Source organism: Cinclus cinclus, chromosome 15 (genome assembly GCF_963662255.1).
Source record: "Cinclus cinclus chromosome 15, bCinCin1.1, whole genome shotgun sequence".
NCBI classification, from domain to species: Eukaryota; Metazoa; Chordata; class Aves; order Passeriformes; family Cinclidae; genus Cinclus; species Cinclus cinclus.
Window position 1 is genome coordinate 14,647,625 of NC_085060.1, and position 14,549 is coordinate 14,662,173.

At 47.9% G+C, this 14,549-nt stretch overlaps 1 protein-coding gene across 2 annotated transcripts; it reads left to right on the plus strand.

Annotated features, from left to right (window-relative positions):
• The first annotated feature begins 707 nt into the window (after nt 1-707).
• TBX22 (T-box transcription factor 22) lies at nt 708-6,405 on the plus strand. 2 transcript variants are annotated; one of them, XM_062502967.1, is made up of 8 exons: nt 708-993; nt 1,091-1,214; nt 1,512-1,613; nt 1,824-1,998; nt 2,210-2,374; nt 2,497-2,561; nt 2,642-2,727; nt 5,441-6,405. In XM_062502967.1, the coding sequence occupies exons 1-8, from the start codon at nt 858-860 to the stop codon at nt 6,034-6,036; spliced, it is 1,449 nt and encodes a 482-aa protein (XP_062358951.1). In that variant the 5' UTR covers nt 708-857; the 3' UTR covers nt 6,037-6,405. The 2 variants fall into 2 exon arrangements, with proteins under 2 accessions (XP_062358951.1, XP_062358950.1); XM_062502966.1 differs by having other exon boundaries at nt 880-1,214.
• Nucleotides 6,406-14,549: the final 8,144 nt, after the last annotated feature.

Consider the following 14,549-nt stretch of genomic DNA (forward strand, 5'->3'; position numbering starts at 1 on the left):
CGCAGCTGCTGCGGGCGGCGGGGCTGCGCTTTGAAGCGGAGCCGGGGCGTGGGGGTGGTGGAGCGGGCGGGGCTGCCTTAAAGACACCCCATAAACAACCAAACAAACAAAAAGCAAAGGAAAAAACGTGAGGCAGAGCTGGAGTTGCTGCCTGGCACTGTTACAGCTCAGGGGTGGCACCGGGTCTGTCGTGCCGGGGACACCGGAGGGGACCGGCCCATGGGGGCAGCCCGGCGGGGCACGGCTCCCTTCTCTTGTATCCTCCTTCCCCCCCCTTTTCTTTCTCTTTTTCTACCCTTTTTCTTTCCTTTTCTACAATTTTCTCTCCTTTTCTCCTTCTTTTTTATTAATTTCTCAGTTTCTCTCTCTTTCCCCCTTTCTTTTCCTTTTTTAATTTTTTTTTTCTTTTTCCCTTTTGGTTCTGGTTAAACGTTATTTGCACTTTTGTTGGAAAAGTGGCCCCTAGTGTGCAATTATGTCAAATTTCTTTGAGTTTTACAATTTAATGGAGAACAGTAACTCTTTTATTGATCCTAGACGGGGCCGGCTCCTCTTCCCCCTCTCCCCCCCACCCCTGTGGCTCTCCCCTCCCTCCCCCTCCAGCCCCCCCCCCTTTTACTCCCGTGAAATGTCACTCAATGTTTCTTATGCTCCCACCAGTTTCCAAAACAAACAGAGGAGGCTGCAGCCGTCTATTGACTCAGTTGGATGCAAGAGGATCTCGCCGTGGCCGCTGCCCCCCGACGGGAGCCGTGCGGCGGCCGGGCGAGGAGCGCTGGGTGCCGGCCGGGATGGAGCCGCCACCGCCCGCCTGAGCCCCGCTGCAGCCCGGGGGGACCCCCGGCAGCCCGGGGGGGATGGCGCTCAGCTCCCGGGCTCACGCCTTCTCGGTGGAAGCCCTGGTGGGACGCTCGGCCAAGAGGAAAGTGCCGGAGGGTCGCGATGAGGAGCCCGGGCCCGGCTGCCGGCCGGGTCGCAGAGTCCCCGAGGCGGGTGGGTACCGGAGGGAGCCCGGAGCGGCGGGGAGCCAGGGCCGCCCCCTGCCCCGGCAGCCTCCCGAGCCGCCCCCCGCCCTTTGTGTTCCCCGCAGAGAAGCGGCCCAAGGCCGGTGCCGAGAGCCGGCCGGGCGGGGTGCAGGTGGAGCTGCAGGGCTCCGAGCTCTGGAGGAGGTTCCACGACATCGGCACCGAGATGATCATCACCAAGGCCGGCAGGTACCGGCCGGCCCCCGCTGCCCCGCTCGGCTTTGCTTTTCCGTTTTGGTTTTCTTTTTTTCTAGTTTCTTTTATTATTTTATTTTTTTATTATTTTAGTCGGGGGATGGTGTTGTTTCTTGGGTTTGTTTTGTTTCTTGTGTGGGTTTTCTCTGTTCTGCTGAGATATTTCACTTAGTTCGCCCCTTTTTCGTTGAGTTCGATTTTTCTTCCTCCCGACGCCCGTTCCCGACTCCGCTGCTCCTTTTCGCCCCGTGAGCGGCAGTTCTCGCTCAGCCTCTGCCCCTGTGCCCGCAGGAGGATGTTCCCATCGGTCCGGGTGAAGGTGAAGGGTCTGGAGCCGCTGCAACAATATTACATCGCTATCGACGTCGTGCCCGTGGATTCCAAAAGATACAGGTATGGGGGAGACCGGCCGGGACCCCCCACACCCACGCTGGGTTCGTGCGCTGACGGCCGCGAACTGTGACCCGTCCGGTCCGAGCGGGACACGGGGGTCACACAGGGGTGCTGGGGGGACCCGCACGCACCTATAGCATCTATAGGTGTCCGTGGGTGTGGGCAGGTGGGGACGGGTCCCGCCGGCTGATTCGGCGCGGCCCGGGCCAGGTACGTCTATCACAGCTCGCAGTGGATGGTGGCGGGGAACACGGACCACTCCTGCATCACCCCGCGCCTCTACATCCACCCCGACTCCCCCTGCTCGGGGGAGACCTGGATGAGGCAAATCATCAGCTTCGACCGCGTGAAGCTCACCAACAACGAGATGGACGACAAGGGGCACGTAGGTGTGGGGCAGCCCCGCCGGGGGGACCGGGGAGAGGCTGAGCATCGCCCCGGGGAGCGGAGCATCATCCGGGGGGCAGCGCCGGGAAGGCGGGGGCCGGTCCCTCCTGCCCCGGGGCTCGGGGCTGGGTCCTTCCTCAGCCTTGCCTCGGGTTTTCTTCTGCCCTTCTCCCTCCGGGGGGGGCTCAGCCTCCTGTCCCCCCGCACAGATCATCCTGCAGTCCATGCACAAGTACAAGCCCCGCGTCCACGTTATCGCCCAGGATTCTCGCTTCGATCTAGCGCAGATCCAGTCGCTGCCGGCCGAGGGGGTGCAGACCTTCTCCTTCCAGGAGACCGAGTTCACCACGGTCACGGCCTACCAGAACCAGCAGGTACCGGCGGTACCGGGGGGGGGGATGGAGAGCGCCCCGGCGGTACCGGGGCTGCTGGGGATGAAGAGCCCCGATGGCCGCAGCCGCCGGTCCCAGCCCGCCCCGCTCCTTTCACCCTGCAGATCACGAAGCTGAAGATCGACAGGAACCCCTTCGCCAAAGGTTTTCGGGACCCCGGCAGGAACAGGTAAGGGCCGGGGCTGCCCCGCCGCCGCCCCCCGCGCCCGCCGGCCCCGCGGCCGCGTTCAACGCGCTCTCGCCCCGCAGAGGGGTGCTGGATGGGCTCCTGGAGACCTACCCGTGGAGACCCCCCCTCGCCCTGGATTTCAAGGCTTTCGGAGCAGACAGCCAGGGTAAGTGAATCCCGCCCGCTGCCTCTCCCGGCCGCACGCCCGGAGCTCCCTGCGGGGCTCCTCGGGGGGCTCAAACCATCAAAGATAACGAGATGCGCCCAGAAAACGAACCCCTGTTTTTTGGGGGGAATTAACTCCGCGTTGGTTTGGATAAAACTCCTGTGAAAATGGATGCGAGAAGCCGAAAAGAACAGGATGAGGGCGCGGGTGCTCCAACCCCCTGCTGAAACCAGAGTTAGATGGGCAGAAAAAAAAAATGTATCTGAGTGTGCAGGAGGCTAATTTGGAGTCGGGTTGTCCCGGCTTTGATCCTGTTACACTAATTGCTTCCAACCGGTTTGGGAATACCAACTACAAACGTGGTAGTGGTCACCGCCCGTGCTTTCTGCAGCGGCAGCTTCTGCGCCGACAAATGCGTTATGGAACAGAAAATAAAATTATCTGGTATTTAGGATGCTGCAGTCGCACAGAAATGGAAAAGAGGAGGAAAATTTTCGGGAAAAATGCTCTTCTTCATCCTGACAAGAGCAACCGGTCCTTTACAGCCCTTCCCCGGAAAAACGGCTTCAGATAGTAATATCTGAAAACAGATTATTCATAGCGCCGAAGGGAAAAACTAACAGCTCGTTTGCATACTGGAGCCCTCCAAATTTGGTTTAAAGTCGCGAGTTAAACTCCCGTTTATGTCAGGAAATCTTCAAAATCTTGGGACACACCAAGTCACCCCTGTGTCCGCCGGGAAATGCTGCAAAAACCACAGCAAAAATTCATGTTCTGCAGGCGTAGAAATGAAGGCACAAAGAAATCAGATGCGGGAGAAATTAAGAGGTTTATCAGTTGTAAAGAGAACTAAAATTATTATCATTAACTGTTGGTAGTAGTATTAGTAGCAGTTTTATTAGTATAATTAATATTTTTATTAATTTTATTTTTTGAAAATACATTATGCAAAAAGCTCCTTTTGAACCCGGTTGCCGGGGGAGAAGAGGTGGTGGATGAGCTGCGTGAGACAACAGCAACTGCTACGTTAAAGATATATTATACTGAAATATTATTTTACATATAATATTAGAGCTACCTGGGATTTTTAGTATTTTTCCTTGTTTAATATATTTGGTACTTTTCTTCAGGGTAGCATTCCTGCACTGATATAAATATAACAAAATCTGCAATTCTACTACTAATAAAATATATTTCTGAAGAAATGCCATAAAACTGAAATCCCAAAACTCTAAAACCAGGAGGTAAATTAAAAGAAATTATAAATCAACATGCTGAAGAAAAAATTCGCCATAGAATTTTTATTTTTAATCGTAATAGAACGAGTAGATGTCTTCTGCCCTTTTATCTGCTCCCTGGTTTCTGCTGAAATCCCTATTCCCAAACTTGCTGTGGAATTTGGGTGATATTATTGCCCGGGATACTGTGCAGCAGATAATGAACCTGCTTAGCTCTGCTGTATCCAACCATGTAGGGGTTTGCTCACTGCCTCACACACAAGTATCAGCTCAATCCCGTATTTTACATGACCCAAAGGACATCAGGATGTGTCCATGGAGAGAGGACTGGATCCTGCCTTGTTGATGTCAGGACTGAAGCAGCCACTGACATCAGCAGGAAAGGATGAGACCTTCGCGCCGCAAAACCTTCCTGGATTATTGTGACCAAGGGCTGTCCTGTGAGAGGCTCTGCTTGTTGGGAATTCGAAAATTAATTGGCATCACTTGCAAAATCTTTGTGGTTTTAAGGGGTTTTTTAAGGTTTGCTATACCAGCAGATGTGGGTCAGTTTTGCAGTTGATTTCGGGTCGCTGGTTGCGTGTTAAGTCACATCAGATCCCAGGCAGGCATTGTATTGGTTGGAGTTGAATGTAAATAGTAGCACAAATAGATCCACATTCCTTTACATCCTTTCCCAGTGATTTTAGTAAGAAATTAAAGTAAAGGTTGGGGGGAGGAACCCTTCTGGAATACTTTGGTAATGAGTGTGCGGCGGACATTTGGCGCTCCACAGGCGGGAGATGAAACCGGCATCTGTGCAGCACCAGGGCCGGCTGCTCCCGAGCACCATTCCCACCTCGGAGCAGCCATCCTGTCCCTCCTTCATTTTTACTCCTTGGGGCTGCTTTTCTGCCAAATGGTGAAAGTGTTCATTCATCCCTTCCAGAAAGGAGGACGTTCACATAACTTGTGAGTTTGAATTTCTGGAGACACCGATAGCATTCAGGGGAATGTTTCAAATTGCTTGGGAAGCCAAGTGAAATGAGTCAATTCCTGTGAGCAGGAAGGTGCAAAAAAATTCTCCATCAGGCTGAATATGCTTTTTTGTTCTTATATCCAAGGGGGAAAAGCTGTTTGGGATTTGCACGAAAAATAGGGAACCTGAAAGGGCGGTGGTGTGTGTATAGCAGGGGAGGGTTATCCAGGTGCAGCCAGGTACGGATCCAGGTGTGTGTGGAGCTGTGTTTGCTATTCTCCTAGTCCAAGGAATGAGATTAGACACATGTGGATACTGTTCTTAGACAAATACCAGCTAACAATAACCGTTTATGGCTAGATCTTCCCATTTTCCAGGAGCTGGTCTTTGGATTGGGTTTGTGCTTGGATGGACACCGGCAGCAGGGAGAACTGAAGCGGGAGCACGAGTCTTCCAAGGATTGCTTGGCTGCGGACACACTTAGCCCAGCCTGGATGATTTCTGTTTTCCTTTCCAGGTGGGAGCTCCAGCTCTTCTCCAGTGGCCTCCAGCGGTGGGACCCCCTCTCCTCTGAACCCCCTGCTCTCTCCATCGTGCTCCCCTCCCACGCTTCACTTGCCCGCAAGCAACCTGGGCATGTCGTGCCCCGAGAGCTTCCTGTACCCCCTCAACATGCCCCTCTACTACAAGATCTGCCCTACGAGCTTCTTGAGACAACAGGCGCTCCTCTTTCCGAGCCATGAAAAACTGGGAGCCACCAACCCACACCTTTTACCCCACTTCATGGTGGATATGCCCAAACTGTCTTCCCTGAAAAACGCCAAAGCCGAAGACTTAAACGCTCAGTACCTACAAGCCCCTGGTTCTGCTGGTCAAATGCTGAATGGATTACATGCATCTGGAAACATTTTCCCATCAAGTCCCATTGCTCGGGAAGCACTTAATTGTTCTTTACATCCTCCATATGGCTTGTATGGTTATAACTTCTCTGTGCCATCCAGACTGATGAATGCAGCAGGGCATTTCAAAGTGAGTGACAGCATTCCGGCTGCTTTGAGGGACGGCAGATGCAATCACTCCAGCTGGCACCCCACAATTAACCACTGCATTTAGTGGGATCAGAGAATATTTCAGAGCTATGTAAAGCAAGTCCTTCCTTCCTTCATACCCAGGGGCTTGTTAGTTATTGCCTCTGAAACATTGCATGGTACAGGAGCGGGATGGGCAGGCATTTAATTTTTTTTTTTTTTTTTTTTGTGGCCAGAAGGGTTGTGTGTTTGGGAGGGTGGAGGATCTAAGAGGGTCTGAGATGACCCTGAAGTGATACCTTTTGGCCACATTTATGTCACAGTTGTAGGTTAAGAGCAAACTGTCAGTCACCTTTTCACTATTTGCACTCTCATGTGGGGGCATTGATGTCTGTATTCCTACAATTCTGTTTTCTCTCTCTTGCTTGCCTTTAGTTAGCTCAGAGCCCTGGGGAGCTGCTGCTCACCCACTCAAGTTTTATCCCTAATTGCAAAGGGACTATCCAGGACCTGGACTTGGTAAAGGAACCATATCTGGACAAGCATTTGAGCTTGTTCTTAAGTCCTAATTAATGACATAGGAGGCCCTCATTCTCCAAGACCCAGATGCCTCTGTTCTCAGGGTGGGGGCACAAATCCAAGTATCTGCTGCCAGGGTAAAGAAAGGCAGGAGGAAGGTGGATGGGGTGAGAAGCTGAAGGGGTAGCCTAGCACCCTCTTTTCCATGTCCCACCCTCCAGTGGCACCAGCATCAATGGTGTGGTGGGAAGGATAGGATGGATTCACACATTTCTCCCATGGTGGGATGGATCGATGTTGGGGACATGGAGAGTACATCTTGGAGATTTGTGTGGGATGAACACCCCAGGAGCCTGCAGGACAATCCTCTGACCTGGAGCTCTCAGCCCCAAGGGACACAGGAGATCCATGTGTGATTTCATCTGGCCTTGCCCAAGGGAAGGGCAGAGATACTCCTGGCTCAGTCCCACGGAGAACACAAATTCTTTATGGAAAATTACAACTCTACAGGCCCTGGAACATGAGATCTTCAATTCCTTCCAAAATTCCTGTTTGTTTTCTTGTAACCTGTGGACATTCTTGTTATTCCTGTAAATAATCTCCAGCTCTGAAGGGCACCATGTAACTCACAATAAATCAGGACACAGGTTTTATTCTTTACTTGAGCGATGTTCAGTCTCTACCTAAAGTCAAATTTATCACTTGATAGATGGCAGAGATTGGAAAATAAGGCTTGGCTGGGACCAGCCCCCTTTTAGGATTAATCCTGTATTTTCACACACAAACACAATATAGAGGGTTTAGACACAGCTTAAGAATCAAAACTGATTTCCAAGTTCTGATTTTATTTTCATCCTCAACAGACAACAAATTCAGACCAGAACAAGCAATATCAAAAGCTGTTAAATTAACAAAAATTACACTTCTACTTTCATGAGACTTTGATAAAATTCAGACAACACTGGTTTCCCTAATTTTCCTGCTTTGAGTATCCACAGAGTTCCCAGTGATGCCAGTATGAAATAGGGTGTTGTAATAAATGGTCTGTACAACTGCAAAAATGAACAAACTTGCTTTCTTGGGCTGTTTCTTAGCAGTTTATCTCACTATTTTTATTTAAAAAGAAGAAAAAAAAAAGGAAAAGCTTTTTTTTCCTTGGGAGTCCTTATTTCCAACATTGGGGGTGACTGAATACCCATGGCAAGTCCACTGCTGGCCCTGGCCAGGCTCTGTCCAGCTGAGTGACCACGACCCAGCCCCAACATGTGGTTGTACTCCTGGGGAGCTGGAAGGCTCTTCCTGATCAGTCACGGGTTTGTACAATGGGGAACTTCCAATTTTCCAAATGTTTGCGGTTACATAAAATATTCCAGAGTTGATGGTCATGAGCTGTAATCCAGTAAATCAGTGTCTGGTTAAAAATGTGACTGATAGTGACTGGGAGAGATATTTTTGGTGCAGTGATTTGCTCCACCAGGAATGATGCTCAGCTGATTCCAGTGGAATTGTGCTGGATCTCAAAGCGCCTCCGTGGGTCCCGTGGGATCCCAGGTTTCACCATCCTCCCTCGTTGCAGCTGTATGGAAAACACACCCAGAGCCCAGTCCCTGCAAGGTCTGAGCGTGTCCCAGGGGTGCCACACTTGGGGAGGGTGCTCATCAGGCAGATCCAGAAATATCAATTTGTCTGTACAAGAGGTTGGCGCAGAGTGAGACCTGCTTGATCCAGGTATCTCAGGGTTATTTCCATTTCCTTTGCTCTCACTTCCTGGTTTTATCCTTTCAAAAATCAGTGTAAGAAATTAAAAGGATGTGGGTGGTGTTTTCAGGCAGCTCTCTCTCCTGTACCACCGTGGCCACCTCAGAGCAGACCAAGCTTCCCTTCTGGCATATGAATATTTTCCATATCCACAACGGTGACTCAGCTGATTCACTCACACCATAAAATAGATGGCTTTGCCTAAATATTAAAATAAATGTGCCCCAAAAAGCAGCTAACCTGCACTCTACGCTCACAGGGTCCTTTGTAAAACAGGTGCTAGTGGGAGGTGAGTGGCAGAACTCAGGAAAATAAACCATATTAATCAATATTATTTATTAATTGTGAAACTGGGCGAACCGAGGTCCATATTTCAGGCAGGCCCCTGTGCCTGTCACTACAATTCCATCACGTGCTGCTTTGTATTTCTTGCTACAAATATTATTGGAAAATTCATGGCCGTTTCAAAGTTCACCATTCTTTGGATTTAGTGGGCAAATACAAATAGCACCTCAGGATTACAGTGCTATTTTTAAATGGGAACAGGGAGAAAACAAAACCAAGAGTTTTTTTTTTTTTAAAGATGAAACTTGCTGGACAATCTCAGCTATTAGTCATCTGACCTTTCCCAAGAGGAGTTTGAAGTTATTTGGGAATAGCTGAGTCTGTTTATAGCACTCATCATGTAAAATTGGCCATTCCAGAGGTGCCGTGTCTGTACCCAGCTTTGGGACATGGGATGGGCTCAGTGCTCAGGCACGAGGGTGGATTTAAAATCCAAGGAGACAAAACACAGCAATAAGATTTCTAATCAAAGTGCAGTTTACTCTCTGGTTTCACCCAAATTTAATCCATCCACTGGAGAAGCCAAAGGCATAGAGGGAGCATTGGATGTCGCTCTTTGCGATGGAAGCGCCTCAGTTTACATTTGATCTGCTGAGGTTGGGACTGTAATTAGATGATAATTTGTATCACAATTATGCAAAGCAAACGAGGATTGGATAGCAAGATAGAGTAGAACAAATAAGCACCCAGACCATTTGAAATGCATCCAGTATGGAAACCATGTCCATGTGTGGCTGGGGCCGGGGACATGTTGTTCCAATAAAGCTGCAGAAAGGGAAAAGGCCGGGATCGGTTCCTCCAAAAGTTTCAAATGCTCATGTTTACAAATTTGTATTGCACATTAATATGTAAACACAGCCTATTGGAAACAGATGAGGCCACGATATTTACGTGCCCTTTTCTCTTAGTTTTGGGTGTCTGGTTGTCCCCCAGAACACACAACATCTGTGGTGACTCATAAAAATCAGCTCAGGAAGATAAAGGAGATGTTCACATAATTATAATATCACTGGTGCCATGGTGGCTGTCCCATCCCAGATGGATTTGGGGTTCTGGGTGCAAGGGGATGCATTCCCAATTCCTGTGGGGTTGTGCTATGAGCACTCGGTGGCTGGAGCTGTACTTTTCAGTGAAACAAATGAAGCCTCATTCCTTGGCATTTACTGGATGAATTCTATAATTTCCTTTACTGCTATGTCACTTGGAGTCATGACAGAAATCATGGCATTTCTTGGAACATGCAGGAAATCCATCCAGGCCCACTCCGTGCTCCACCAATGTTGCACCCACTGGGAAAAATAGCTTTTAAAATACCAAGAATTATTTTTGATAAATTAATTCCCAAAAGGAAAAGCACCTTCCTCCATATGTGAATAACAGCTTTGACTTGTTAATCCCCTTTGCTTTCACTAGTTCATTTTCATTTTAGGATGCAAACTCCAGGCATCCCTATCTAGGGCATCCCAGACAGCCAGCCCCGGGGAGTGAATGCTGGTGGATGCAGCAGTCGAGGCTGTTGGGAATTACAGGGGCTGAGAGGACTTTTGCAGATGTTGGGAATTGCCCTGCAAGCTGTTTGTGCTTAATAGAGTTCTGGACTCCCCAAGCTCGTGGACGTTCTGAATTTTACAGTTATTTATAAAGTCACTTCTCCGCTGTGTCCTTTTGGTGACATTCCCAAGAAGGACCTATCATCTACTTCCATCCATCAAACCATTTCCTCCCAGACTTCTGCTCCTGAAGCACCAAGTTTTCAGTTTATTGTAGCAATTAAGTGCAAGAAGGAGCCCAGGTTTTGAGAAGGACCCCTTGAGCTTATAAATCAAATGACACAGAGCAGCAAGTAAAAGTCAAGACCTTTCTGGAGAGGGAAACACCAACGATAGGGAGAAAACTTTGGAAAAATAATTTTTGCTGCCTAAGGAGGGAGATTCTGAACAAAATCAGAGATGGGGGCAGGAGCTGAGGATGGCTTCTGGCTCTCTGAATTATGTAGATATATTTGATACATTTTTCAGATATTTTCAGTTATTTTCTCTTATTTCAAAAGACTTGCTTTTTCAAGTTTTCAGAGAACGGTGTTTCAGATAAATTCACTTTTTCCTTCTTGGCACTGGCTCCAGATCTCACCTCGGAGCTGGGTCCCAGCTCCAACAATTTCCTTGGGGCCCTGCCCAGCAGCTGGGAGCACTTAGCAGCTCATCCACCCAGTCTGCTCACCTGCCTGAGGAGCCCTGACAGGTCCATCTGCTTCCAGTCAGGCCTCAAATAAAACCTTCGGCTCCAAGGGGAAGAAACGAGTCAAGGACTTGTGTGGTGACTCGGAGTTACTCCTGAAATTACTCACCTGATCCTCCAGGGGTGAATTCTGCCCTCAGCTCCTGCTCCATCAGAGTGAGCTGCTCCATCCCTTCCCCCTGGCCCTGGAACCAGCAGAAATGTCCTTTTTTTAGGCAGGTTTGGGTGTATATTAAACACTGAACCGTGATCGTCCTGTGCCCACATCACCTCAAGCAATCAGTGGTTTAAACCATCATCTTCCATCATACATTGCTTTAACTACCCTGTAGGTTTAAGGCAGCTTGATACATTTTGGGGCTGGAGCTGTGTTTCATAGGTGGTTTCAACTTCAGGAAAAAACAGAGTGATCCAGGAGGCTGGACTGGTTTATTCTCAACAGCACCATGATACCCTCTGTGCTGAGTGTCTTTTGAACTCAAAAAAGAGCATAAATCCAGATACAAAGCAATGTTTCAAGTGCTAAATGGTTCATATCTATATAAGAGCTTATTATTATTAATAATAACAATAATAATATTAAATATCAGCAATTAAATGCAAGGAGTGGAGGTTTCTGTGCCCTCCAAATCTGTGGGACAATTAAAAACACCTTCAAGCTAGTCCAATAAGGTCCCATCCTCTCACAGGGCTTGAGATTTGGGGCTGGAATTAGGGATTTTTCTCCCTGCAATGAAAGTATTTCACATGTCTATCCCTATAAATATTCAGCCAGGGTTTTAACACCTCTGCTTGTGCACAGTAAACAGATTTAAGTTTGCACCAATACCTTCATTACTTGCAGCAAACCATTATGTCTGAAAGTGTTAATATACTTAAAGATGATAACTCACAGTCTTCAAAAAATTTGATTATCAACAATTTTTCTTCCATGGAGGCAAATCCATGTTGAATATCCAGCTGCCCCAGTCAGGACATGCAGGTACCACATGTCTCCCTTTACCAGCAACACTTTCAGCTTCAGCCCTTTGCTGAGTTCTTCCTTTATGTTCGTTAAAAGTCGTACTATAAAATTAATCAAAGTCGATATGCTATTTCCTGTATCGTATTTCTTCTAACGTTATCAATATTGCTAATAAAAATAGAGATTGGAACAGTATGTTGTAATGTCCAGGATATAAGCCAGATCCTGCTGCAGCTCAAATAAATATGAATTTGGCCTTTGGCTTTCATAAAAGCAGGATAATGTCTCTATCTGGGCTCTTCTAATGGATAACATCAGCCTCCTTTGCTTCACTTCTCAGAATCCCCAGAATTTGAGAATTTAGGCTGGTAGAAGAAATTCAGCTCTGTGTCCTGGAGATTTTTGAGATGAAACCAAATCAAGGTAAAGCAAAGCTCCAAACTTCATTCTCAGCTGAAGCAAAATCTGGCATTTCTAAAGCCTTCATGCTTTGAAAGTGCTGACACTTCCCATGTTGGCCCTTGGAATTGCAAATAAGGAGATCCTGAGGGACAGAATGGGAAGGAGAGAACAGGGAAGAGCTCACATGGATCTGGTAAGGTCCAGGTGCTTCATCCCTACTGCTGTTCCTCCTTCCCAAGAAAACGTCCCCCTTTTCTGAGGTGGTTTTTAGTCAGATTTTTGGTCAAAGAATTAAGAAGGAATTCTTCGCTATAAGGGTGGGGAGGCCCTGGTACAGGGAGCCCAGAGAAGCTGTGGCTGCCCCTGGATCCCTGGAAGTGTCCAAGGCCAGGCTGGATGGAGCTTGGAGCAACCTGGGCTAGTGGAAAGTGTCCCTGCCCATGGCAGGGGTTGCACTGCACGGGTTTTAAGGACCCTTCACCTTAAACCATCCCTTGATTCCATGAAATGGGTTTGGGTGGTGTTTGAGCTGTGATGAGGATTTTTCCTCCATGTCCAGCTTCTCTCCCCATCTTGAGGATCCTATGGAGAGTCAGGATTTCCTCAATCCAACATGTATGAAGGACCCATCTGGAAATGCATGGTCTTAGCTGCTGACCCTGCAAGTCTCCAGGTGCTGCTGGTGAGACAGCCAGAGCACCCTGCTCCAAACTGGAGTCTCCCAAGTGACCAAATGTCACTTATTTTTAAACTGTTTTTGAATATCACTCATGCATTTGGAGCCATGAGCCTTAATGAGCCATAAAAAGGAGGAATTTTTCTGGGTAGGTCCCCTGGACACAGAACAGAGAAGAGGATGGAAATCAGATCCAGCTCTGGCCATCCTGTACCAGGCTCGTGGGGCAGGGATGCTCCTGCATCCACTGACTTCTCCCATCACCCTGCATCAGATCCAGACCATGATCAGGCTCCTGGGAAAACTGTCTCAAAAAACTGGAAGCTTCTGTGTCTCCTTGGGGTTGCATTCCTTACAAGACCCATGGCTTGGAGGTAGCAGGAACAGGTCTACTTTCTCCCTGTGGATTTGCTCCTCAGCAGGTGAAAACAGGGATTTGCTCCTCAGCTTAAAAAAAAAAAAATCATCTCTGGGGTGGAGAAAATTGTTTTACTTGCAGTAATTTGGCTTGGCCAGTTTGGATCCCGGCATTCCTGCCCTGGCAGCCACGTGGCCCCGGTGTCAGCCCCCACACTTTAATTCTTCCCTTTTTTTCCTTAAAATAGGACACACCTGTAAGGAAGGCGAGTTTCTTCAAGACATTCCTGATCTGGAGCATATTAAACTGATATTTTTGTTTTGTATTTTGGATGATTTGCTCCAGTGATAACATAATAGCATGATATTTAGCCTGGGACTGATTAAAACATTTCTTTTGATCAGTGCAGCAGATTGGAACAGTTGTTTATTACTGGACAAAGCTTGGAGAAAAGGAATTAAGAAAAAAGAGCTGAAAAAAGAAATGGCTCTGGGTGGCTGTTGGGCTTGGTTTGCGCTGGGATATTGCCTTTGCTTTGGGAAAATTCTCTGTTCCAGCCGGGGTTTTGGAAGTGAGAGAAGGGAAGGATGATCCATCATGCTGATGGACAACGGCTGAAAAGCCGGGCACAGGCTGTTGAAACCACACGTGTGGGGAATAAAAGTAATTTCTCCCTCTCAGGACACACCGGTGGCCCAGACCATCACTGATGAATTTCTCCATCCAAATTTAGCATTTCCTAGAGGAAACTTCTCAGCTCTATCAATCACTGAACTCTTAAGAGCTGCCTATGTTTTAAAATCAAAAATCTAACTTTTAAAACCTTTTGTTTTGCTTTCTTGACCAAATGCAGTGTTGTTTTGTTACAAATCTACAACATCTGAATGTAAAACGTGTTATTCTGGTTTAGCTCCAGTTCCTTTAAAGTCTTTTAAGGCTATAGATTTTAATTACATGAATATTTTTAATAAAATTCCCTTTTTAACTGCTGGCAAGACTGTAAGGGAAAAAACAATAATATCTGGCTCTGTCTCTCTGACAGAATAATTCTTCAACTTGCATTTGCCACATCCCCGCAGCTGTGACCAATAACCCTCTGTCTTTATGATTCTTCTCCGATATGAAATTAAAATGAACTGGAAATGTTTAGGTTGCAAATGGTGTGCAACACATTAAACAGATAATGCCAGTGAAGGGTTTGCTTCAAACAGGGGCTCCTCCTGCAGCAGAGCCCCTCTGTAACTTAATCTCCCCTTTTCCCAGGCAGCAGGGATTGCTTCGCAGAAAGCCTCAGACTCATCACAATATCTTCATTAAAGAGGAATTACTTCCATCTCG

Bases quoted from the DNA above. Each gene is read 5' to 3' on its own strand.
- TBX22 (XM_062502966.1), top strand. From the start codon at position 943: ATGAGGAGCCCGGGCCCGGCTGCCGGCCGGGTCGCAGAGTCCCCGAGG. The intron at 1,215-1,511 runs GTACCGGCCGGC...CTGTGCCCGCAG, and splicing joins ATCATCACCAAGGCCGGCAG to GAGGATGTTCCCATCGGTCC. The intron at 2,375-2,496 runs GTACCGGCGGTA...TTCACCCTGCAG, and splicing joins CGGCCTACCAGAACCAGCAG to ATCACGAAGCTGAAGATCGA.